The sequence below is a fragment of the Vanellus vanellus genome (assembly GCF_965231255.1).
Source record: "Vanellus vanellus genome assembly, chromosome: 11".
NCBI lineage: Eukaryota > Metazoa > Chordata > Aves > Charadriiformes > Charadriidae > Vanellus > Vanellus vanellus.
The window spans coordinates 12840274-12867756 of record NC_138916.1 but is presented as its reverse complement, the minus strand read 5'-3'; the positions used below and the strand labels follow the sequence as shown (position 1 = coordinate 12867756).

The 27483-nt window shown below is 38.5% G+C and overlaps 2 protein-coding genes across 3 annotated transcripts in view; both read right to left on the bottom strand.

Annotated features, from left to right (window-relative positions):
* Positions 1-16087, bottom strand: part of SLC12A1 (solute carrier family 12 member 1) — a gene marked incomplete at both ends in the record, with an annotated part of 48200 nt that extends 32113 nt beyond the window's left edge. Inside the window, 8 exons of one of the 2 annotated variants that reach the window (XM_082488983.1) lie at positions 1327-1454; positions 1948-2059; positions 3009-3119; positions 3588-3727; positions 5104-5199; positions 9801-9876; positions 10095-10229; positions 15677-16087. In XM_082488983.1, the coding sequence (XP_082345109.1) occupies positions 1327-1454; positions 1948-2059; positions 3009-3119; positions 3588-3727; positions 5104-5199; positions 9801-9876; positions 10095-10229; positions 15677-16087 (1209 nt within the window). Of the gene's footprint in view, positions 1-1326; positions 1455-1947; positions 2060-3008; positions 3120-3587; positions 3728-4370; positions 4467-5103; positions 5200-9800; positions 9877-10094; positions 10230-15676 lie in introns of both variants that reach the window. The other variant, XM_082488984.1, reaches the window with a different exon arrangement.
* Positions 16088-22681: 6594 nt separating this feature from the next.
* CTXN2 (cortexin 2) lies at positions 22682-22930 on the bottom strand (the record flags this gene model as incomplete). The annotated part of the gene is made up of 1 exon (XM_082488863.1): positions 22682-22930. One exon carries the CDS (start codon positions 22928-22930, stop codon positions 22682-22684), a length of 249 nt encoding a protein of 82 aa, XP_082344989.1.
* Between the last annotated feature and the right edge of the window lie 4553 nt (positions 22931-27483).

The following is a 27483-nucleotide window of genomic DNA, read 5'->3' as shown; positions in this document are numbered from 1 at the left end:
AATGATTTTTTGTGTTGTGTTTTTTTTTTAATTAGAAATGGAATTTCATAGATGCTATTAGTGTCTCAGTTGCTACTTATTTCTCTCTGTGCTTGGCTTTAAAAGCAGGCCTCTGAAAACAAAGGAGATGAGGCATGCAATTCAGTGTGAGGGAGGGAGACAGAACTGGCTGTCAGGGTTGGTAGGATCTTGTGAACTTGTGAGTACTGAGCCAACACAGAAATAACAGACCTTTGGTTGAATCGTTAAGGTATACAAGACAATGGGTCTATATGATAAAGCTATATGATAAATAACTTCATTTGACATGTTGGGGTTATCAAGGTGTGAGCCACATCTTTTTGGTCACTTTTTTTTTTAATTAGGGTGGGGGTGGTGGCTTTCTTGGTTTTATTGTTTGGGTTTTTTGTTATTATTGTTTTTTTAGTATTAGATTGCAAGATTTGAGTTATGGATACCCCTGATGCATTTCTGAATTTCTTGTAATATTACAAAATATTGCATTGCTCCACATTTACTAGAGATGTTTTACCGAATGCTTTGCTGAGCTTTGAATTACTTCATCTTTATGTTTAGCTTTAAACGCTCTTTGCATTAAATACACTGTGCAAAGTCATGAAAACTAGAGGGCATTCAAAGTTAAAACTGAATTTCTGTCTCTAATTTACTGGTACGTTTAGATACAGGAAATCTCATCTCGTACAGCTGCTGTACTGCAAGAGGAGACTGAGGACCTGACAGAATGGCCACAGCAAGACAACTGGACACCCTTGCACCTCCTTTCCCTTTCTCTTCAGACTCCTTCCTTCTGCAGCTTTTCCTTTGAGCTGCAGCACTGACATGAGATTGAGACATACTTGCTTTCATTAAATTCTATTTGCTTGCTATGACCTGAATAGAAAAAGCTGGTGTCCACTGATTCTTGCGAGTACAAACATAAGCTTTACAGGTATGATTTTTAGGATGATGTTTTAGGAGATTTTGCAAAGAAGAGCGCCAAGAGATACACATGTAATTTCTCTTATGTCATGTGCTGCTGATGGACCATTAATAATATATTATTACAGGTTATTGAAACATGCTTTTAAATGATATAGTAACCCAAATCTGCAGTATTTTGTGTAAATAGCCATAATGCATTATGAGAGAAAATGTGAACTGATGTTTTTAAATAATAAAGCAGGTATTTAAAGCAGGTATATAAAGTGAGAGTTTATCTTCCTAAAATAAGACATGATTTAAAACTGAATACAGTGTTGATTCATAGATTTTCTTGTTATTTTTTTCAGCCTACAGCTAGTATTATGAAGTTAATGAAATACGTACTTCCAGATCTCCTGAGATATTGGCTCCTGCAAGAATGCCAGTGGCAGCTGGGAAAAAAATGGCAAACACCGAAAAAAATCCTTCTCCACTTCTGAAATCTGGTCCAAAGTTTTCTGCAAATATTGATGCTGCAAATAGAGGTGAAAATGAAGTATACCGCCAGGATTTGATTCCAAAGTTACTTAATGAAGGAGGTGAATAAGCTAGTCTTTCACATCTGGACGACTGGGTTTGAATCTGTCTCATATCATAAGCAAAGTGAATTTGATTTCCTTAGTCTGGTCCCCAGTAGGATGTGCTTGTCTGCATCTCAGAGCTACAGATCCATATTGAAGTGACAGGAGTGTCACTGCAGCACTTGCACTTAGCTCTGTGTGAAAGTTTGTCTGTGCTCTGCTGATATATAAATGACTCAAGCTGCAGGTAACTGTGCTGTCAGCATCAGCAGCAGAGAGACAGACTCAAAATTAAAGATGAAATAAATTCCCACGGTTTGCAAGCTTACTTAAACTCAGGCAGAAGATCCTGATCTTGTGACCTTTTCCAGTGGAATCCTTAACTCAGTATGAAGTCAAAACAATGCAAACTTATTATTTTATGATAGGTAGCAAAGTTACTTGCCTTCGTAATTAAAAAAGCCTCTTGCCTTCTTTTCGTTGTTGGTAGGAATGACTGTCCCAATAAAGAAATTCGCAATAGCAACAAGGAGAACAATTAGAAGAATAACTTGAGCCTATTAATAGAAACAAAAAGATTTTCCTGATGATTTTAATTTGCATTGACTGTGGACATGGCTATATAGTAAATTATCTGTATGTGTTCCCTATGACAGATTACTAATTTATGTAGTTTTTGAAAATGCCAGGAATCAAGATAGCTGAATCAGCTAATGATGACAGCAGATAGATTTTACGAAGGGGGTTATGAAATATATAGTTATAATTTAATTTTATGTTAGTTTCTTTACAAGAAAAGGAAAAACAAAACAGCTAATACATTAATATCGAGTATAAGACATTTTTATATTGTTATAAAATTTGTTTAGTTGCAGTGGGTTATCACTTCAAGGGTTATAACAACTAATTGTTTTTCTGATCTCTTTTACAAGTAGTTCTAGTCTCCATCACAGCAGAATGTAAAAATAAGGGTGGTATTCTGGACATGATTTTGATAGCTGTATTCCACCCTCTAAAGTATTTCCATTTGAATTTCCATTTTGAACTTCTTTTTACAGGTGAAAGAGTAGCAGAAATCATTAGAGATTAAGGAATGGATAGGAAATAGAGCTCTTCTGCTGAGTAGGGCTTGAGAGAGTACAGTGATAAAACCATACATTGTTTTTACTACTATTTATTCTGTCAAGCTGCATCAAAAATAAGGGCAGAAGGGGCACTTACCCAAGGCTCTAAATGATGCCATGAATTATAAAAATCAATATAATCAAGCTGTCTGCAGAACACAAACTTCCTCTTCCCTCTTAAATGTATGTTAAAGGAAGAGCATGGAGTAATTTTGCTTTCATTGAATGTAACGATTAAACTGCTATTGCTTTTAGAACGATTTAACGTAAACTGAAACCGAGTGCTTTTGAAAATTCCACCTGTTGTATATCATTCCTCACACGCAAATGCTGTACACTAGTCTAATATACTGCTTGCTTTTATGTTCTTTTAAAGGTTTACCTTTGCTTCCCATTCCATGCCAGCGACAGAGATGCCGAGAAGACATACAACAGTTATGGTACCTATTATTCTGATGTCATTGGACTCATCTACCATCAGTGTATCACTCTCCTGAAAGCAGTAAGAAATATTATAACCAGTCTTTCTCTGCCCAACTGGTGGGATCAGGTAACAAGGTGTAATAGAAAGCAGTGAGCTGTCAAAGTTTCAGGGATTTGTGAGACCAAGTGTTTGTATTTCATATTCCAGCTGGCTCTTTGTAGTTGGGCTTATTTGGCTGTCTAATTAGATGTCTGTTTCTTTTCTGATTTTTGGATTCTTGTTGGGAAATATATGAAATATATTCATGAGGCAGAAATAATGGAGCACTTTATGGCACGTTTAGACAGACCAGCTTCTTCCCTGCTAAAGATATCCCTCAAGCCTCAGCTGAAAGTTATCACCACTTAAGCAAATATATTATTAAAAAAAATCAAACAAAAAACCCCAAACCAAAACAAACAACAACAAAAAAAACCCACAAAACAAACAAAAAAAACCCCAAACAATTTAATCATATAACGAAACATCTACATTTACCTTAAGAAGTTCTACAACTGTTTCAGCAAATCCAACTACATACATGGCAACTGCCACTGCATTCGCAAAAGCAAAGATAAGTCCTATAGATCCACCAAACTCTGGGCCTAGACTTCTTGAGATAAGATAGTATGCTCCACCTGCAGACAGAAATGATAGTTATTTCAGCACAGCTATGCTCAGGTTTTGCTCATTTTTCTCACATAAATAATATCGCAGGAATCTCTGCTTTTAGCCTAACAAACATAATTACTATTTGCCCTATATTAATAGAGGTAACTGATAAAAAAAGGAGTGTGCTTTGTACTGGTTCTGCCTTCAGACTTTTCTGTATGCCTTTCTATTGCATAAATCTTTTTAGGGCATATTAACATGCAAAACTAGACCTTCAAATAATTTTTCATGATACATAATATAGTAACACAGAGCAGAAAGAACCTCACTTCCAGACAGGTTCTAACTTACTTGGATCTATACCAATGTTAGCATGAAAGATCATATTCTGTGGTACATCGTTAAAGCTCCCACATAGTGATGCAGTGAATCTTTAAATGGAGCATATTACTTTGTCAGTTAATTATTTCGTCTCATCTCCCTGGCACTTAATATTTATTATCAGGAAGTGTTTGAGATTATATACATTCTAATTTACTGTTGATCCATTTAGAGAGGTCACTCTAAATATATTTATTTATTATTGCTTTGCTTATAACACAGTTATCAATTTTTTTCTAATCCAAATCTGCAGATTTTTGTATTTTTCATGAGATCGTATTTACTTACCTCCTCTTACTACTCCATTAGTGCAAATGGCAGACATGGAGATACCTGTTAATGTTGTTACTACTACACTCAGACCAATAACTATGATTCCAAGACCTGAAAGATCCGAAAAAGAAAATATATGCAAGTGCACTCAAATACCTGTTCTGCTTAAATGATGTAGTAAGAACTTGCCATTTTCCACAGAGGTTAGAGCAGACCAGTTATAACTTTAAAGCTCTGAAATGCACTAAAAATTTTGTTTCATAAAATACCTGACATGCATTTTCCAGCAAAATTATTTAGACATCTTCCAAGGAGTGGCTGAAATGTAAGGAGTTTTATAAAGAAGGTATTAAATTGAAGATATCCGCTGATCCCCGTCAGTCTGTAAAATGAGAGGAAGAGATGCCTCATGCTCAGTTTGTCCAAGGATGTCCAACCTGGAATGCTCTGAATAAGAAAGACCTACTGAAAGGTAATTGAAGTCCATGAAAATCCAGAAGACATCCCTCGCTCAGCAGTAGGCAGGAATATCTGAAACGTACTTCACAGACTGAACTGAAATCTGGGATTTATTAAAAGCGATAATTCAATCATGCCATAAATTGTGATCAGAGGTGGTTAGAATTGTTACCTTCCAGCTCCTTTAGATGTACCATTTGGTTTATCGTCCCTCTGGTTTGCCTCATGTGAAAATAATACATAGACACCTTTTACGGCTTGAAAGCATTAGTAACCCTAAGATTTTTACCTCCACGGACAAACCCATTAGTTGCTATTGCAGAAGTTGACAACCCAGTAATTGAGGTTACCATCGTGGCGAGAAGAATTATGATTACTCCAAGACCTGTCAGTAATAAGAAGATAAAATATTTCACTCATGTTCCATGATTCCTACAAATCATTCTCTCTTTAAATTGAATTTTCAGGCTAGAATCAGAGCAATAAACTGAAAAGATGGTTTGTTGACCACTTGCAGTCTGCAGAACATTTCCAAGGAGTCTGTGTCACGGTAGTAAATTATTCCCATCAGTTTTCAAGCAGTGATTCTTTCTGATAGGAGTACCCTAGCCAGAAGCTCTCACGATTTTCAAAGGCTGGAGGAAATGAGCAGACACATGTCCCTTGGCATGGATGCTTATATCTGCCTTTAGTATATATCCTGGCTGTTTAAGTGAAGAGATTGACGCGTTAACCAGAGTTCTTCTAAGCATGCTGCTGCTTTCATCAGTTAATTAAATATTGAATCAGAGAAAGAGTGACTGTATAGTTTTGTAGTGCACCAGGACAAAGAGTCTATCAGGTAGAGAGACAAGACCTGAGCGCGAGCCTTCCATATCCTTACTTGCTAAGCTATCAAGTGCTGTGCTTCCCCACTCTCTCCTCATCTGCCTCTTTCCCTGCAAAAAGTAGTTTTACTCTTGACAAAAGACAAACATTTGAAAATTGAAATATTGCTTTTTAGATACCATTTACTTTTACAGGTGACCTGTAATGTATAATCTTAGAGAACTTAGAATCTTTTTTTTCAGTTGATATCACAAAATTGTATAATTAAACACAAATAATCAAACATCTGAAGATCAGTGACAGGTTATTAGTTATAGGTGAACTGAGTTTCAGTTTGAGTAAGACTCTGAAATCTAGTATGCTTCCAATCTTTGACTATATGGTCAGGTTTCTGTTAACTTTGTGAAACTGTACTAGAAACTAGAAACTACATGAGTAGGAGGTGCCTAGTATGATTTAGAATCATAGAAACATTGGTTGGAAGTGAATTCTGAAGGTCTGTAGCTCAGCCTCTCAGTCCTAGCAGAACTATTGCCAACACAGGATTAAATCAGTGACAGCTTTGGCTGGCTGGGTCTTGAAAACCTCCCTGGACAAAGATCCCACAGCCTCTTTGGATTACATGTTCCAGAGCTAGACTACCTGCCCAGTGAAAAAATTTTTCTTTGTGTACAAACTGGACCTCCCAAGCTACAATTGCGGCGACTGCTTCTGTTATATTTTCTGGCACTACCAAGAAGAGTTTGTCTCTGTAGTTCCAGAATAGTTTCTTGTTTCAAGTCAGGTGAAGAAATAAAATTACATCCTTCTCTCAACTTAATTGCTTCTAGTCCCATTTCTATCTATGAGAGGAGGGGGGGAAAAAACTGAGGAAAAATGAAACAATTACAGTTTGGCGCCAAACATGGAATCAGTTCTTAGTTTTATCTGAATTTGCTAAGACTTATGCAATAGCTCTCTTGTTTCTGTAAGGTACATAAGTATTCAGTGTGGAACTGAAGATTTTACATTGCTTGTAGCAATATTTATTGACCAGGGCTCGTCCGAATTGAAACTTGGGTCCTACAACTGACATCCACCTAGAAGTACTACGGACATATTGATTTATCCGCTGTATTTCTACCTTCTTGCTTCTAGATCAGATTCCTGACTTCAGTTCATACTGTATGACTGTAGACATCCAATCCCTGACTGAATGTTCTTTGCTGCTTAAATTATAGCCATTGTATCACAATCCTTTAAGATACAGCAATATAATGTGTGAGATATAAATGATAGATAACATAGTGTAGGATATTTAAAGTGATTTAAGCCTCTAATAAATCATGCCTATGCTATTGATTTCTGAACTCTTGCTATAACTAGTCATGCACCTATTTTATGCAGGTCGTCTAAAAATATCCAAATGGTCATTCCTTTTGGTCAGCTACCGTTACATAGAAGCATATTGTTAAACCATGCAAATCTTGTGCCTGAAAAGTGGCTGAATATGACTTTTAATCAGCTATTAACTCTTAAATTGAGTAAGTTAGACACTTTAAGTTAGATTCTTGAAGTAGTTTTAAAATTATTTTGTAAGTGTGTGTGCATCCTAAGGAGTATTCTTCCAGGATTTTCTATTGCATTTCATAATTCGTGTTAACATGTATAAGATAAATAGGGTCAGATACTTTGATAATTTGATGAATAATATCTGCTTGGGAAGGCTTTAATGTTTAATTTTAAAAAAATATTTTAACATTTAAGAAGAAAAGTGCATAAAATAAAGTGACTCAACCAAAACATCATTGTAATATAACATAATTGTAATATTCGGGGCCAGATTTTCGGTTAACATACACTTGGTGATTTTCCCTGCCTTTGGCTAACCATTCCATGTATAGGTATAAATACAAACTTTGGAGAGTCCCCAGATGTTAGGTGGAAATATCAGACTAGTTTTGGACCTGGAACCGTGTCAGGATGATACTGTCCCTTTTTTTCCCAGCTGATGATAAACAGAGAACCTTGTTGGAACATTATTTTTTTCCCCTGTAAGAGCTTTTGCCCAAAACAGCCTATCAGGATACGGAAATAATTGGGTTTTCTCTCTTGCCCTCTAATGATAGGGATATAAATGGTGCCCAGATGGTGGTTTAACGGACTCATTTAATTTCCATGTTAGTAGCAGTACCCAGTGAAATCCCTGAGCCTTGGTGATGATGAGCTTCCATCACTGTTCTCCTTAAGCAGCTTGGCTAGGGACTTAAAGCTCATTGCTTATAAGACATTCAGAAAATGCATTGAGAAATTATTCAAATGGAATTTGATGTCTCATTTTCAGAAGTAAAACTAACCTCCTTACATAAAGCATGCAATTTTAAAAAGCAACAGCAGAGCAATAAACCATAAGAAAGGAAGGTCTGCTTATCAATGAATTAAAATGGTAAAATTAAATGTGAAAGCAGAAAGGCTGTAACTGTTGTTGGTGCAAATTAATGTTAAAATCTGATTAAAGTTTAGATTGAAAACCAGGCATATGGCTGCTAAGTAAGTTGTTCTAAAATGAATTACTCTTGCCTATGGCTATTCTCACACCTCAAAACAAAGTAATACTTCTTGATGATCTCAATAAGTTACTAAACTGCCCTTAAAACTAATTTTGCATGAAACCCCAGAGCAAAGTCTTGGCAATATTAAGATGCAGAATTTTCATGGCAAGGCATATACTTATGAGTGCCCTGGGCTGTACGCTCTCATTTGCTATGCATCATAAAATCAGCAAGCACCCCTTTGTCAGGCACAGTGCTAGAGCCACGCATAGAGCATTGCAAAAGTAGGTACAGTTCTTCTGCTTAATTCCGGAACTTTTATGGTTTGGGGTTTTTTTCTACTTGTGTCTCTGTTTGTGCCTGGACTTTTTTCTTAACAAGCATTTCATTTGTTTCTCTTTTATAAAAGCTCGGTCTTGCTCAAGTGAAACTTCTGTGAAGTTACTGTATTTTGTTGGAAATGAGACTTCAACCGTGCAAAATTTTGGACATGTTTCCATTCAGTGTTTCATTGCATTTCCATTAATGAGGAAGTGAATGATATTTATATTCAATCTGAATTTGAGCACTGAGTTTTACCCAAGATCAGGAGAGTTGATGCCCTGAGGCCAGAGTTTGGACTCTAGCTCAGGTCGACTTAGTATTTCCATTCTGTGAGAATCCCAACTGCAATACTTGTCATCCACCCTTTGGGTTGCTGTTTTTTATGACATCTGGGTGCCCTATTACTCTAGACTGTATGATCATGTAACACAAAGTGACGCTGCCATCGCATTTCACATTCCTGTGCTTCCCCAGAACAGCAGCTCTATAAAGGAAGTCGTACCGCACAACAACTACTGATACGTTGCACCTTACTGAGCTGCTTCTAGTTGCTGGAGGTTCTTGCGGTGTTGCGAGCCCTTTCCTCTCTCACCGGTTTCATTGAACACTGAACAACATGCTGGATGGAGGCCTCAGGGCCCAGTCTCCCATGGACTGGGATCTGGGATTTGGATTGATTAAATTGAACAATGAAGAAGCAAAGATACAGCACACAATGAAGTGTACTTGGTTAATTTCTACAAAAGCTGTAGCAGTTTTTAAAACTTAGTGTTTCATAGTACAATAGTACACTAGTATCTAGTGCTGTTCTATAGTTAAAAATAACGAAATCCTGATGAGATGAGATGAGACCTCCTTCCAGATCTGTTTTCATCTTTGCAGAGAAGCGTGAAGAAGCGTTGTTTTTAATATGTAGATGACAAGGTTTGGGATTCACAGATAAGCAAAGTGTGAACTTTTAAAGGTTAACTCTGCATGCAAGTATTAGAAATTGGCCCAAGTCATGAAGTTTACATCTGTTACGGGATCTAAATACAAATTTCACCAAAGCTTAGAAATATTAAAATGTGATGATCATATGCATAGTTAACAGATCTATGCCTCTAAGCAGTAATTTGGCTGCGAGTCTGGAAAATTCCAATAGTTTGGAGGATTAACATCTTTTACCCTGGCGAGCATTTGAAAACATTATTTAGTTCAACATGCAAATGCACATCTCAGATTATATATTAATCATGATCATGTATAGTTTATCCTCTTTATCCCTTTCACTTTTGAAAATGATATTAAATAAGATACGTACCGATTCCTGCTTGACCTACAATCCAGGAAAGTCGAATAAAAAGCATCACACCCCAAATATTAAGCATGCATCTTACCTAGGTTTTAAACAAAAAATACTGTATTAGTGCAACGTTGAAAGTAGTGTTAACAACCAAAAGGGTGACAGTGTGCATTGCAGGCTTTTAAAAAGCATGCTAAGCATCCCTCACGTTCGCCTCCCTCTCTTACTTGTGAAAGACCCTAGTGTTGCAGAACTTATCTTAAAAGATTATTATCTTTGCATTTTTTTTAGAAATGCAAATAAGTTTCTCACCAGCACACCCTTCACCCATCCGAACTTGACAAGTCCTGTTTTGTTTTCTTCTTCCTTGCTGGCTGCTGTCTCATCTCCAGCAGTGCTTTCTCCATTAGCCACTCTCTCGACTGAGCCGGGGCTCACGGCTATGTTCTGAAGGATCACACAGAAAACAAATACGTTTTTGTGCCAAGCAGAAGACACCTGGTTGCATAATAGAGACATGGAATAAAGGAATTCCAAAGAAGATCAGGTTTTACTCTCTCTGGAGTAGAGTGCAATATTCTGCTCGCACCAGGCATCAGCAGGTGGTCTTGCTAACAGCAAGAAAACATGAAAGAATCACTTAAGCAGAGTAAATATATTACCTGATGCTGAATTGTTTTTATTGTAAACTGTATTCAACATACATGTTGTGCTGATATGTTATTAGAAAATCTAACATAATGAGGGTCTCATGGTTGGCCTCTACATGCTGCTGCAACAATTTATGAATAATGTTAAGTGTAGAAACTAGGATAATTGCTCGCTAGTGAAAAGTGACCTAGCTGAGTGCTGCACGGCAAAGTTATGTGACCAACTCTGGTGTTTTCTGTTGGATAAAGTACAAACATAACTGCAGCAAAAGGGTAACGTTCTTGAAAACAGTCAGAGAAATACCAGTGAATGCTGTAAATGAAGAATCCTTTCTGTTGTTTAGCCACCTCTGGTAAAATCATAGAAGGTAGGATTAGGAATTGCCATATTTGTGATGTAAACAGAATAAATAGCCCAGAATTTTAGATCGTTCACATCCAGTTAGACATAAATCTGTATTTTCTCTCTTCAGCTCTTCTGTCCCAGAATCTTTGAGGCAATTTAACATCATGATATGTTTCCTGTGGCTTGAATAGGAATTAGTCATGGTACTGAGGTTCATACTCATAATTGCTGCTTTGTTTCTTTTAATTATTTTTTTTTTTTAATACAAAGTTCTGACTGGTTTTGCAAGGAGTTGGCATTAGGTTAACTATTGCTACATATTGTCTGCAAAGACCTTCAGGAAGGACCGTGTACCTTGCCGTAGACTGGCAGAGGGTCAGGAGTGTTTATCACCTTCTGGAGAGGAATCAATATGCTTTGACGATTTGGAGGGGGGTGAAGGTATTTCCAGATTAACTAAACAGGTCAAGGAGAGGAAACATCTGTGTTTCTGTGAAACACACGAAGTTTTTTCATCTTGCTTAAGTTTCAAGGCTGTTTCTGTATTTTGTCCGTGGACTCAAAAAAACCAACCAAACAAAAACAGACATAAGAACCAACTGTAAATGATGCTTATGCTAATGTTTGGACTCCCCCCTCATGAATGGGGGCTGTAGCCACTATGATGCAAGGTAGTAGAATGCCTTTGACACAATAAATCCAGGTTTGTGCTCACAAATGAAAAGTTAGTGACTGGATAATACATTTTGACATGGATTAAACTTGGTGCCTCTGGCCCTTTTGGCCCAAAGTGAAATGGGAATACAAGACCTATTGAAAGCCTGTGACTTTGTGCTCCTGAGTTGTTACTTAGATAATTTTGACAATTCTTACCCTAAAATAATAATGGATGTGTTTGCTCAAAATACAGTAAATGATTAAATTGAGTCAGGGAAGATTAGCAGAATAAGTTTTTTTGCTACAGTGGTTAGAATTTCAAAGACAAAAAAAAATAAAAGGGTCCGATCTTTGTACTTGAAGCAAGTTGTTTCCTATGTACTTTGAATTAATTTGTTCTCTCTATGCTATTATCATAAATTATGGCCCTAAACCTTCCATAAATGCATTTTAAATTGGTGTGCTTTAGTGAATGATTGGTTATTTACCAAGCAGCTGTACCTGTGCTACTCATGTGCTACTCATGCATTAAGGATGTGGAATAAAAGTGGCAGAACATTTTTAAAAGCTACCAGAATGAAAAGTTAACTGCCTTTAAAAAACCCAACATTTTCCTTTCCTTATTTCAGGACAGTTTAGCCTTCATCTCTCCTGGGGATAAAGATGATGAGCTCATCATGTCTCCATAACAAGTGTGGAGAATAGCCAAGAATAAAGAAAGGTTAGATGATTTCTTATGTAGGGTAAATATTAAGCCCAAGTAATTATCACCAGCCATCAGCTGTGAAATAGCACTTAGACTATTTTTTAGGGATTTAATTGGCGTTTTGTGGCTTAATGTGTGCAAAACCTGACACATCTTGCTAAAAGATGACACACATTTGACTCCAGCAGTGTGGAAACTAGATATTTGAAGTTCCTTTCAGCCTGCCTTACATTCTGACATTTGAAAAATAACATATTAAAAAAGTGTATTAAATATTAATATTTATCTTCTGATGTTAAGCCCAGCATCAAAGCACAATGGGAATGCTTATGTGATGTTTGGAAATCTGAAGTCAAACGTATGTCACTTCTTATGAGAATCTGGCAATGGGCTTTGACAGGACAGTTGTCTTCAACAATCTGAGTTTCACAAAAGCTGGGGGTGAGAGGGGCGGGATTGCCTTGGGATATCATGTGGTAAGCCCGGATTTTAGTGTTAAAGAAAAAAGGAATAACGCATCTTCTCCAGAACTGAATCTTAGGCTATTAGTCTAACCACCGTACACACTCAGTGTGGCATTTCATCCCCTCCTTAGTGGTGGCTGGAGAGCCTGCTGCATGCTGGGGCTGGTGGATAGACACCCCATCCAGCTGCACATACTGCTTTTGCCTCCTGATAGGAGCTCAGCGTTTTCATACCATCTTAATTCCCTTCCCTACTAATCTACTATTTGGTGACCTTGTGTTTGTTTGTTCTTCAGAATAAGCTTTGTAGGCCAAAGTGATTTGTCTAGGGTCACAAAGTGAGTCCATGGGACAGCCAGGAATAGAGTCCAGCCATGCTAATGGCGGGTCGTTTGTTCCAGTGCTGTGGTTAGTGGCTCCCAGACCAGGGCTACAACTCACATAAGGGCACAGCAGGTTGCCAGTGTAACAAAAATCCCATTACCTCTGACATTCACCTTCCTGTTTTGAGAGGCATAAGATTATCCTTCTGTAAGCTGCATACTGGAAAAAGTCTGGGCATGATCAAGTTAGATGATGCTTTTTTTCTCTTCCCTAACAGTCCCAATCTGTGAAGCAATTTTCCCTTCCTTTTATTGTGGGATGGAATCTGCCGCCTTTTTAATCTTCTCTAAGTGAAAGCCTTAAAAAACCCTAAACAAATTTATCTAATATTTTTCTAAACACACAAACCATTGGCAGATGCAACAGCAAAAAACCTGACTTTTCTGGTAATGGTCAAAACTGAAAATCCCTTAATATGCTAAAGCTCAGTATATGTTCATTTAGCATTATGTTCAAAGTCAAAATACACTATTTTTCTCTTCTCTGGCAACTACCACAGTAAATCATTTCTATAAGAGGAAGTTTTTTCTGGGCATGGAAATGTGTGTAGTCCCCTGAGTAGCCGTTTACACATCTGCAAATGAGAAGTGCTACCAAAATCATATTCTTCCCTTTTCACATCCACTTTGCATTCATTTCTGGAAATAAATGATTACCCAGGTAACTGTTTCTCCTTTCTATGTAAGCCATTTTATGCAGGCCTGTGGAGACTTTAATTTAAACAAGGCAAGCCACAACTAGGAAGTTGTCCTAATAAGATCCTAAAGAATCAGGTCCTAATTTCCTAATGGCTACTTTTTTGCTTGATTTCATTACTTTATATTAATCCTCCTTGAGACAGGCGAATCTCCAGACAACTGGAGATTGAACAAGATCTAGACCAGCATCCGAAAATCAGATGCTTGTCCAAATGATTCAGACCTCAGAAGTACGTAAAACTGAGTGGAATGGTGTTGAGAGCTTGTTTTCTCTGGAGATTTCTCATTTCAGTACTGCCCAATACAGAAAAACAATGGGGGGTTTTGCTGCATATTGACACTTTTAGTCTGAGTTTGACTATAGAGGTGATCTCTCTCTTTCCAGCTCTGTCCTGATAAGTGCATAATTAAGAATCTCAAAAAAGGTTTCATTTTAATTCTGTAATTAGGTGTATCCTGTGTATCTCCTCTGCTTGTTACAGAGAACTTGGGTATTGTGGCTTAAGGGGGAAGAGTCTAATTTTACCAAAGTCCCTAGAGTATCGCATTATTCCACTAATATTTTGCAGTAGGTTTTTCAATGGTTTAACTGTTTCAAAGCACTTAATCTAGTTGTTCTTGTCCCTGAAAGTTCTCATTACAGCTTTCCACGCTATTTATTTTGCATGGAGGTGATTCTTCCACACAGGGAAATCTAGCCTTAAAAGATCTATAGAGGTGAATATACAGCAAAATTAATCTATCCACCTATCTGAGGCAGTAACAAAGAAGTTATTGAAAAATCTGATATTTAAGACTTAATATTACCAACTTCTCAAATTCTTTCCTGTGGAAGTTCTGAAGGTGCAAACCCCAAAATATTATACCTGACCAACGTACATTTTTCTGACAAGTAGCCATAGAGGGTGACAAAAGTGAGGACTATCACAATAAAGGGCACGTTTTGTTATTTCATTATTCATTTACTGTAGTGCCTATATGGAAAAAAAAAAAAGGAGCAAACAGGAAGAGTCTGCTAAGGGGAATTTTTTTCCATAAATCCATTGGTCATATATATCGCTAGTAAACTCCTACATTGTGTTAACCAAAAGTAGGTCCACTCAGACAGGAAGAGGAGAAACAGCCCTAGAAAATCTTTCAAAGGCAGGTTAGCCAGTTCTATCCTGTTCAGTAGTTCTCTCTGTAAGAGTATTTTACATAGATATAGTCCCATCTATTACATGAGCAGAGTCTAAACAGCTCTTCTATGAGATAATTTAGGAGGAATTTAGCCAAATTATTCCTCCATAAATGCTTTCTATGTAATCATTCAAGAGGTTCTTCAGATTCTTTCCAAGTTCATTGGTATAATGAGCATGAAGGCCTAAATTCATCCACTGAATCAGTACCTGAAGACTGTTGTCTGCTATTCCTCTTCTAAGCAAACGCTTTCAACCTCGACACCCTTGTTCTGGATTCTTTCTTGCTGTTTGAATGGTTTGTTACAGCAATAAACAGGTAGCGCTTTGGATTTCTGATGAGTTGAAATTGCATTTATCGCACATAATGTTTTTTATAATACTTATATATATTAATGAATACAACAGAGGAATCTGTGAAACTTAGTTATGTGTTGACATTAAATTCAAGTTTAGAGTAAGTGTGAACTGTGTTGCTTGGTTAAATTATGAATTGATATTCATCACCTGCTGCCCTAACTCTGAATTGAAACAGAAGAGATTCAGTAGTTTTATACTTTTAGACAAGATTAAGCTATGTTTTTCTGTTAATCAGGTATATTACTATCACCTTTTAATAAAAAAACTTTGCTTTGAGCAGGGTACAGGGCAGAAAACATACTGCAGCTACCAAAGGAAATATGGTAAGTGATTACTTGTACTTTCTCTCTTGGGCAAGGTCCATGAATTTAAGGACTTTCTCATATTAATAAACACAATTAACAGCCTGGAAATGGAATAGAGAAAATTTGTGTCTTTCCTTTCCACTTACCTTTGCCAGTTGTTCATGAATTTCTAATAAGCTTGGTCTGCTGAGCTTATTCCCACTTACACTGCCAGTGTTTCTATAATAATCAATTTTTGGAACTGGGTCCACTGTATTATGGCCAAAAGTTTGTAGATAATACATTTTAGTGTGAGTATCATAGGGATGTAAAGTAGCTTCTGTTTTCTCCCCATTCTGAAGGAAATTGTCGTATAATTCTCTTTTTCCTGGTCTGTAGCTGATTCTCAGTCTGTTATGTGCTCCGTCAGTAAAAGACGTTTCTTCATAATGTGGTGGGTCAGAGCCCACATCCTCTTGGGATGTTTCATTGTTGTCATGGCTTTCATTAATTATGTTAACTTGAAACCGATTTGCATTTGGATCCAAGAATACATTTGGCGAATTATTCATTGACATCTTCAGGGATACTATAGACTTAGGTCACTGATCCGTTTACTCTTCTGTGGCTGCAGCTAGTTAGTTGCAGCTACAGCAAAGGGTTTAGTGCTGTTGCATATGAAATCTTTGCTCTTAGAGTAACGAAGTTCTGAGAAATTTTTCTTGGAATCTCTAAGCAGTCTTCCTAATGTCCGTTGTGTTTCTACCGTAAAAAATATAAATAAAACATTAACTTGGACAGTTAGAGAAATTTTCCACCGTAAGCTCTCCCCCGCCTCACCAAATATCCATGAGACTGTCATCCTGTGACTTGTTGAGTAAAAAAATAATTGAATCAAAGACTGAGTTTGTGGGGATGTTTCTGTCTGTGATGGATTCACTTGACCCCTTAACCAAACTAGTGGTAGTTTGGTACAGGCTCCAATGAGGTAAAGGCCTACGCTGTAAACAGGCCAAGAACTCCTCTAGTTTCAATCTGTTCTCTGAAAACCCACAAAGGAGCAGAGTGACACAGCGAGCATCGATGCATGAGCTTGGAACACTGATCGTACGATTAACACATGAATAGCGGGTGGCTTTTCCAAGACTCATTTATCAAAGAACAAAGAAAATTGTGGGTACAAGGAGTCTCATGCATACCTTTTCCATCGTGTGTAATTTGACTACAGGCCAACCACTTTATTCCATAAATATGACACCCTAAGTGAGCCTTCTTTGAGCTTTCTCGGCTAAGCAGCCTGGCTGCATGGCGGTGCTCTTCCCTTGAGCTGGGATGCCTCTCAAGGTTGCTCCTCGAGGCAGAGAGACCTTTCACCAACGGCAGATCTTTGGTGAGCAGCCGATATCGCGCATAACCTTGTAGTGTGGTAACTTTGATTTTGTCTTGGTAACTTTGATTTGTGCCTTGGTAGTTTTGAATCATTGTTCAGATGACTGTGCCAAACAGTAATAGAGTGAGCCTTGCCATCAAACTTTAAGTCGCACTTTTACAACATCATATTAAAACCACTTTTGCTAATACCTCTGATGGTGATTCTTTAAGCAATCTAAATCACCCGTTCACGACAAATTGGTGTTGTCAGCAGAATCCTAAATCAGGATTCATGACACCATCTATATAAAATGGGCTTTGGATCAGATTCTAGGTACCTAAAATTGATTTTCAAATATAGTATTTCTTTTAATAATGCAACGTTTAATTGAAGCCAATGAAAGTGTAGGCAGTACAAGGGATGTGACACAAGATTCCATGAAGTCCATTTACTCTTTATGTTCCACTTAAGTATTTTCATACCATGTATATTTCTCTCATAGTCTAGAATTAAATTGCATGAAAGGTTTGAATCAAATACATTTTTAAAAATTCACTACAAAAGCTAGGTCTTAAGTTTTCAATAGTTCCACGATGGTGACAATTTATGAGCAGGCAATTAAGATATAGCAAATAGTTCATTTTTTATGTAAATAAACTTAATGTAATGTGAAGGAATAAATAGACAACTGAAAATCATCCAAAACCAGCACTGGGTTTCCTAAATTATAATGGAGGAAATAAATAACTATGGTAAAGTAGTAATTATTAAGAAATATTAACAATAGTCCTAGGCATGGGAAGGTTCATAGAATTTTACACTCAGTTTTACATTTGTACACTCAAAACACACTTTAAGATGATTTGAAAGAAATTGTAGCAAGTCATAGAATCACGCGGGTTGGAAGGGACCTTGGGAGCTTATCTAGTCCAACCTCCTGCTCAAAGCAGAGGGAACACTGAATGTAAATCAGGTTACTTATGGCTTTCACCAGTCAGGTCTTGACATCGTCCAAGGACAGATTTCACAACCTGCCCTGTCAGCCTATTCTAACACTTAATTGTCTTCATAGTGTTTTTTTTTACCTGTATATCCCATTGGAACCTTCTGTGTGTCACTCTATGGCTGTCATCTCTCAGTCTCCTGCTGTGCACCTCACTAAAGAGCAGGGCTCTGCCTTGTCGTTAGCCTCCTCCTAAGTAGTGACGGGGGGCTGCTTAGGTTCCCCTAATGCCTTTTCTTCTGTTGGTTAAACAAGCCCTGTGTTCTTATAGGCCAAATGCTCCTACCCCTGACCATCTCAGTGGCCCTCTGTTAGATACACACAAGTTTATCAATTTCTTTCTTACATGGGCATGTGGGAGGGACAGGTAGACAAACAGAAACTGGGTTCCAGGTGCAGTCTGATGAGTGTTGAATAGAGGGGAATGATCACTTTGCTTGATCTACTGGCTATGGTCCTGTTAACACAGCCCAGGATGCTGTTCACCTTCATTGCTCCCAGGGCATGGGGCTGACTCCTCTGTAGCCTGCTGCTCACCAGGTCCCTTCCAGGGGAGCTGCTCCCTGCCAGTGAGGCCCCAGCCTCCATGGTACAGGGATTTAGTCTCTCTGAGGTACGGAATTTGCATTTGTCCTTGTTGAATGTCGTGAGATTCCTGTTGGCCTGTTCCTCTAGGCTGTCTAGGTGTCTCTGAGTGGCATAGTCACCATAGAGAGGTGAACATAAGATAAAGGTACAATCTGCTTCCCACCTCCACTTTCCCACATAGACCCCTTCAAAAAAAAAAAAAAAACCACCAAAAAAAAACCCCAAGCAAACAAAAACCCCAGGAGCAAAAGTGGTACCTATATTTAAGGTCTTTAGTGGGTTAAGTACCTTTGCAGCAACTTACAGGATGGCCTAGATGGCCCTGAAATGAGCTATTGAAACAATGGCAATCCGTATGTCTTGAAACATACCTCTAAGGAGATAAGGGAGTGTGATTGTATAGACCTCTATAATTCAGTAGGAGTCCAAGTCTGTTCAAACTGACTAAACCAGACCACGCTTAAACATTGAAATTCTGCATACGTATGTAAAAGCAGAAAGTTTTAGAAACAAAATCTATCTATGTAAAGGAATATATGAATGGAAAATCTGGGTAAATAAGCCCATTAGATTTATTTTTTAAAGTTCTATGCTTTCACAAGAGGTCGGACTGTATATCCTCCGGAGATTTTTTCCAATTTAAATTTCTCAATGATTTTGTAAAATGTATTTGGCCCTTTGGCACTGAAAGATAAAATACCACATCAATATTTATACCTTAGCAATGTACATTTTTTCTAAAATCACATATCAAAATTATAATTTGAAGAGCTGATAATCAAATGTCCTCCATCTTCAGTATGAGATATAGCTAAAGCATATTTTCTCACTTCTTCCATCAGCTATAGATAATATTCTGCTGTCACATCTCTGTTATGATACCACTTTATAACCCCCTCATATTTATGTTGACTTTCCTGCTTAATGTTTTGTAAGCCTCGCAGTAACACGTTACATTTATTTAGTTTATTTTACTTCTACTGGGTTTGGATGATCAATATTATTATTATTATTATTATTATTACTACTACTACTACACATTTCTGATCATAGATAGTATTCTACTTCCTTCAGTCTTTTAAAGTTGTAAGGAAGTGTTTCATCTTCAGGCACGAAGGAGCAAACCCAAATCTTTTGTCATTAAAGTCAGTGAAAGTAGGTTTGTTTCCATCTCCATGACTGAATGAAATCCCCATTCTTTGATGACAATGAGACTTTTGCTACCGAGTAAAATGATTCTGTAATTTCACTGTCTTATTTCCATAATATTACTATTTTGCTAGGATAGAGAAGTCTCTTACCTTTCCGCTGTTCTTGAAAATAATACTTTGATTTTCACAGTGTATTTCCAGAGGTGTCTCAACTGTTATTTGCCATTAATTTTGTATTTAGTATTCTAGCATTACTCATAAATAATCAAGTTTACCTTAGTCAGAATAATTTAACTTACCATTCAATCCCGTGTTTTTAGGGAAGGACAATCTGCCTCTTTTATTCATGCACATAGTGTGTCCCTCTCTTTGAGGCATTACAGACTCTGCCTTATTGGCCAGATTCTTCTCCTGCTTAATATACTGAATAGACCATCCAATCCCTCTCTTTCAAAACATTTCTAGATGGTGATTTAGAGAAGAATTCTAGCTTGTTAACTATTAACCAGCAAATGTACCTATCCATTACAATTACTGGGTTTATGGTATTGCAAAATTTCTAAGGGGGCCTGAAAATACTTTTGTTATCTCCATTTCCCTCCCAGCTATGCCTGATTCTGTGCACAGATCGTGATCTCTCATTTTTCAGTTCTGCATATATAGTAACGGAGATAACAAGAGTTCAGGCTTCTGCTCAATGCGTTTTATGCAGAAGAGATCCCATGAAGTCAGCAGGATGGGTCATCGGTGGGTCCCCTTGTCCTACATGCATTTTTTGAACCATTTGCTCCTAACTCCGTTCAAAGTTTTACTCTGTATATGTAAAGAAAACCTTTGAAAAATTATGTTCTGTGTATTCTTTCCAGGAAGGTTGACTCCCTTGTCTTTTGGGGTGCAGAGAAGGGTGGGCAGGAAATGATGAAGCTTTGTAATGGTAAGGAAATTTGATAATTGCTTCCAGTAATAGATTGGGCCAAGAACAAGAGTAGTAACAGTATTGGGGTTCTTTGGGTATATTTGCTGTGTAGTTTAAAGATAACTGAACTATATTTAACCCAGATAACTTAAGTACCTTCAGCACTCTAACCTGACAGCACACAGCTCAGCTGTGCTGATTATGTGTACGTAAAAAGAATGGCAGTGTCAGGTCTCAGCAGTGGATTATCCCATCCAGCAATAACAGATCACATGAATCAGTGTACTGATATCTACCTGTGATTTTGTGGTTAAATTAACCAGGATAAATGCAATACACTCAGTCTCTGAGGGTCTGGCATTTTTTCTTATGCAGGATCTGAAGCTGTTTAAAAGCTCTTACATTCACAAAATTGTTTATGTTTTATAATTCAAATGGACCAGTGTAGATCAGTGTTGGCTGTTCCTCCCTTATATACTTCAGACAGGAGAGTCATGTCCTTCTTTGTACAATCAAGTATTTCATGTTCCAAATGGCACTTGAGCTCTGCTGTTCCACTGGCTGCCTCTGCCTAGGATATAGGACAAAAGGGACAATATGTATTTTTCAGAATACATGCAAAAGAAATCAACTGCTGTAACTGATCTCCTTGTCTTTGCTTCTCGTTGCAAACAGAGCTTTTTAGCAAAAGTGACAGTGCTTAAAATTCTGATGCCAACCTTCTTAAAAACAGAATTGAATTTCTGTCAAGTACTGTCACACTTGCTAAACAGCTGTGTATATGAAGGTGACCTTGAATACCCAAATTTGAGTCTCTGCTTTCAGTGTTAGTTCTTCTGCCTTGATTGGATCTCCTATGACCAATTCTTCAGTTTGACAGTCCAGATTGTACACTGTGCACCATTGTCGGAGCACAAACAGAAGAACCAGCTGTGGAGAGGGGCTGGATAGTAGAGATCTTCAGTCAGCTCTGGACCCCCATCCCTTTTAGGAGCTCAGTACAAATGGGTATGCAGCATGACTGTCTCTGCTGTGGCCTTGCCAAGCTGGTGTTATTACTGCTGGGAGCTGTTAACCAGACAGTTGAAGTTCCAGTTTAAACCAAACCATCGTCTGTAACCAAGTGGAGTAAAAAATTGGCATGCCTTGACCAATTCAGCTAGACTGTAAGGCTGGTTACTTAATATTTGCTTTTTCTCTTTCACCTAAATTTTTTTAATGATGTGGGAAACACTGTTGGACTGGGACTGCAGTGGTGTTTGTTCAGCCTGGAGTTCTGAGCAGGTAATATATGTTGTATTGCTGAATGTTTGTAGAATCAAAAATTTCCTTAATGATGTTTATTTCCCTTCCACTAATTCTGTTTGACTTTCTGTTGCTGTAGAGTTTATATATGCTTATATGAGGAGGAAGGAATAGAACTATTCACTGTCTGCAGAGGACCACGTCAAGTTTCACACAGGAGAAGCAATGTACGCTTTCCTTATAAACAGTGAGTAGTACAACACCTGCTCTTCTTGGAAGGTGAGAGGTGAGTTAGCAATGGATGTGATCTTTAGCTTTCCTGTTAGTTCCTTATTATTGGTAGTGAGTGGACCAAGCCTCGTTCCTCTCATCTCAATAACATGGACACACAGCTCTTGCAGGCACCTCCTCTGAGCCACAACCCTTTGTTGTCCACAACTTTTGTATGCTCAGTATAGAAGCACAGTCTCTGAGCTTCCGAAAATTGCGTCAGATGAGGAAGGGAAGGAGTTACCATTTAAGCATTCACCATTCATGAGCCTGCCTTTTGTCCTTCACCTTTCTCTCCAGCCTGTCATGAGACACAGTAGAAATTAGATCTTCCTCTGAAGAGGCAGGTATCAGCTGATTCTTACAATACTTTTTGGCCATGATAACTTTCTAGTGAATCGTTTATTGTAGTATTCCTTTGCTGTTAACAATGTCTTATCTACCATTCCACTGTTCCTCAAATAAAAGCAACCTGAAATGCCTTTTGACTTTGCAACAAATATTTATTTAACAAAATGGATGCCACCAACATGTCTCCAAAATGCAGGTATGTATAACAAATGTAACAACAGTTGGTTTCCAAAATGAAATCAACATCAAATTTAAGGCAGGATATTCTGTGAGTTTTCATGCAAGAGCATATTCAAATGTTCCTTTATCCAACCCCTCAACTTCATCCTCCCACGTAGAAGAAGGCATACTACTGTAGGGGTCTAGCAAGATTTTGAAGCATCTGATAATTAGAAGTCCCAAGAAAACACACAAAATCCCCACAAAGGCAAAGCCAGTTTTTTGCTCTAAAGTCAGAGGGAAGGCAGACATTTCATTGACGCTCATGCTGGCTGAAGTGTTGCTGCAGTAATTACTGCTCATCATTGGGCATCACATCCTGGTGACTCTGTGGGATTTTCACCTCTATTGCTTCTTTGCCTGCATAGAAAAGTAGAATCAGTTTGGTTAGGTCTAAATGGGGTGTGTATATCTGAACTGCAGCGTATGAACATTTGGAAATGAAAACCATCTTGGATTTTAGTCGTGTCCTGTTGTTTTTTCACATTTAAATTAATGTGATAAAATTGCAACTTTTAGCCTCTACACACCATCCACTCACTGGCCTCTGTTATGAGGCAACAAACTTACAATTTCTGGCTTTCTGTCTCCTCAAAACAGCAATTTCAGCACATGGCTGTTGCAAACAGAGTATTATCAGATTGGGCACAAGCCTACAGATTCTGATAAGGCAATACTGACCAAGGTCTCCACCTGGAGAAACCAGTATGTTTTCTGAAATGGCTTTACAGCTCAGTCCTTAACCTAGTTAAACTCACATTGACCTCAAAGGGAATTTCAGCTAAATAACATGGGTTTTGCTTGTGTAATTTAGCTTACAAAGCTAAATAAATAGATCCAACTTGTAAAATAAAACATTGTGTGTGCAATTTTAGTGAAGTCTTGGGCTCCATTTTCAGACAAATGCCGTGTGCGTTTTGAGCTTGTAAGAAAGGGAGCATATTGGTAAAATTGCCCCTTCTCTTTCTTCTATACATGTCCATTCTTGTGTATAAGGAAAGACTGGTGGGAGAAGAGATAACAGAAGTAAATTCCCTTTTCCTAAATCTTGCTTTCATTTGTTTCTTCTCCTTGGTCTTCCCCATTATATACATATCCTGCCATTTTTACAGGCGTACTAAACACCAGATCTGAACATGCTCCTCATGGAGCTCAGGGGACTGACCCTGATATGTGTCCTACGGAGACGATGCTTGAGCATCTCTAACCCGCCATTGCCACCAGGAGAGCTCTGTGTTTCCAGCCAGGAGAGACTTCTATTTTTGTCTTTTTAAGGAGACCTTATGTATAGATTTTAGTTGGGGGTGGGGAATTGTTTTGATTTATGTTAGGTTTTCCATCAGATACTGAAATCACATCTTTCTTTTGTCTCTATAGACAGCAGGAGAGTTGGAAGGGCTGGGACATCAGAAGTGCCAGAGGACAAAGGCATTTTTATTCTAAGGCTGGAGCTTGAGGTTTTTTGGCTCTTGGTAACACCTATTAAACTAACACGCCTCAGGGGAAAACTCTTTTTGTTAACAATTCAACCGTCTTTCTCCCCAGGGAATTCCCAGTACCCATTTATTTCTTGGCAGACTAATTAGGCCACTCAGAGGTCTGTGCTGCCATGGCTACACTGCTTCAGGTACCTGCACTGCTAGCCAGTTTAAAGGGAACTCCAGTATCTCTACTCTGTACTGCAGTCATGGCTGAAAGTAGCCATGTCCTAAGTCATTCTACAATTAATAACAACAGAAAAGTTAAAAATAAGATTTGGTATTCCTGAGAAGACAGAAACAGACAGAACTTTTAGCTTGTTTGTGTCTCTATTCTTACTTCAGAATTTGTGGGGTTTTTGAATAGCATCAAAAAGAATGGAAATTTTAAAACAAGGATGAATAGGGCAAGGCATGAGTCTCTCTCTTTTTGCAATAAATCTCAATATAGTAGGTATTAAATTATATGGTTTCTTATGTCTTTACACATTTGCCAGAGCATAACAACCAATGTTCTGTTTACACTGTAGAGCTGTGTATGGGATCCTTCTTTGTTTTGAATGATATTCTGCTCTTTGGGTCATGCTTTTTTAATTCCTGTTAAGTTGTAGAAAAGATTCAGATACAGCCTATGGGAATTGGAAGTAATGTCAACAACAATCAATATTTATTTTCTGAAAATATATCACAGATAAAGCCCACCTGCTGTACGGATTTTCATTGGGCATACTTCCAATTTTTCTATTAAGTTTGACCTTATGCAGGAAAAAAAAATCACAGAAAGTTCAATATCACAAATTTATGTGAAATCAGTTGATTTGAACAAGCACCAGTCAAGGAAAAAAATTACCTTACGAAAGTCCTAGGACACTGGGTTATAAAAATTAAATTAAAGACTTATATGGGAAAATTATATGTAGACACTACCTGGAAAATCCAGACCCCAAAACCACAACTGGTATCTTGAAAGACATGGAGAGAAATCTTAGGGATAGGCTGGCTGTGAAGAACCCTGCATTTGAGCTGAGTCCAGAGAAATGTGTGTTTGAGGTGACATTTCTTCACCATATGACTTCCAGTTTCACTAATTTTGCAGGTTACACACTGGAGTGGGATTTGTTTGTACCATATGTGCCTGTCAGGAGACGTTATGGAACAGATCTCTGTGCAAAGCTTGACTGACGCTGAAACACAGAGTGGTAAGACGTGGATATCTTAGTCTTATTTGGCAAGTTTGGCTGAAACAGCTGCATGAGAAAACAGTGGGTATTTTGCTTGGGGAGGGGGGATTGGTTCTGGGAAACTCTAATATGCAGCTGTGTGTTCTCTTCCTTGTCCTGAATTTCAGAAATTATAATTGAAGCCTTAAAGTTCACAGAAAGCCTTAAAGTTCACAGAACATTTTGCTGTGATTATGTAGCCCCAAAACTGTGGTACCATGACTGACCTTGAGTGCCTCTTTATTGTTTTCACATTTTAGTACAGCATACAGGTTAGATGTCCTCTCCCAGTTAGTCAAATATCCTTTCATTTGCTGCAGTGTATGTGTCAAGTTGTGAGTCAGAAGACCGGGAATACTAATGAACAGGGCCTGGATCCAAAAATCCTTGAAGATAACCTTTAGGGCAGTAAGATGGGGAGAGGCATTATATCATTAGAATCTGCAGAGTCATTTTGTAGGGGCTGGCCTCAGATTGATTTCTCTTGACTTGTAGGTCAAGACTCTACTCATCCTTTGATTCATTGCCTGTATAAAACCACTGGCATAAAGAAAGGCTCCTTAACATCCTGCTGTGAGATAAAAGGCCATTGGAGGCCCTTGTGAGGCCAGAAGAAACAACAGGAATCCTAGAGAAAATAGGAATGAGGAAAATAGCTTAGTACATAGACCCCTGAGGTAAGGAAAATGGAGGTATGAGCTCAGGGTGCTGGTTGCACCTATGGAGGGTAAAGGGGAATCACCAGCCCAACTCTGCTAATGTTTGGTGTGGATGGAAGATCTCAGTTCCAGCTCTTCGGTGGTTTGGGTGTCACTTTTTTCAGGCCTAGCCTTCACCCTTATGTTTTCAGAAATACTGAGAAGATTGAGAAAGTAGCCAGTAAGCGTTAAATCAAGACTTCCTCAATAATCTTCCTTGTATTTTGGGGTTCAGTCCTTCTCTCACAGAACCCCCTATAGGCTTTTTTTTTTTTGTAATAGCTCAGTAATGGAAATTAGTACCTCTAACGTCTGCTCAAGCTGGAGGCATTCATCGTCTTGGCATGATTAAGCCTCAGGTGCCTGAAAACTCACTTCATAAACAATAGTGTGTAACAAAATGGATTACATCCGTTGCCATCTGCTCTCCTCTTGAATGTCTGCAGCCTAGCTGCTGGTTCATGGATCTGGCCCTTCTGAAGGTACTTCAAATAGCTTCAGTCCCAGCCTCGTGTTTGAGTGACAGCAAACCTGATGTGAAAAGGTGTTGGTGTGGTTAGGGACATAAAGAGGCATCCTCTGGGAGTTTCAGAAACACCTCATTTGCACTTAACTATCTGGTCAAGGAAACTGAACTGTATTCCAGGAATGCTATTACAGGAATTGGGTACAGGAGGTGGTAGGGTGAAAGGATTAGCAATGGAGAAGACTTAAGGAAACAGAAATCAGCATGAATTTGGAATTCTTCAAAGGGTCTGAGCTATCTGCGTTGACATGTGGCCAGAAATGCTGCAAAAACAGCTCTGTGACCACACAGCCAGCCTGTCATGCTCAGGTGCTCATTGCTTGCCTGTATTCTCTAAACTGCTGGGGAGAGGACTGTCGCTTCAGGGTAAGGTTTCTCAGACAACATACAGGGAGGTGTAAGGTAGGAAGGCCAGGGCATGGATGCCCAGCAAATGAGGGCATGGCTAACTGGTCTGCTAGGATAGCGAAGCCCCACAAAAACAGGCAGTGTTTTTGCAGCACGGTAACTTGGGGTGCAGGCAACACTTTTTCTCATAAAAGGCATTCCCCTGCAAAGAAGCAGCAGCTGGGCAGTGACATTTCCAGCCTTCAGGCAAGCCACGAATTGCAGAGATGAGATTTTTATCCTTAGTAAATACACAAGCCTGGAGCCACCATTGGATAAGAGCCCCTGTGTTGTGAATTCATATACGTGGTCTAGATTTGGATAACAGAGAGAGGCAGGAAAATAAGGCGTTTGCTAGCATCATCCCTTAACTTGTGAACGTGGAAAAGTGTCGCCTGCTTCCCCGGGAGATGGAGGCTGCGAGAGACCGAGCACCTGCAAAGCAATTGTTGCTGTAGGATTGCGCGCACAGCCCTCAATTTCACCGGCCCCGCTCCCCCGGGAGGGCAGATTCACGCCTTTACCCTCCCTCTGCCCCTCGCCCCCCGCC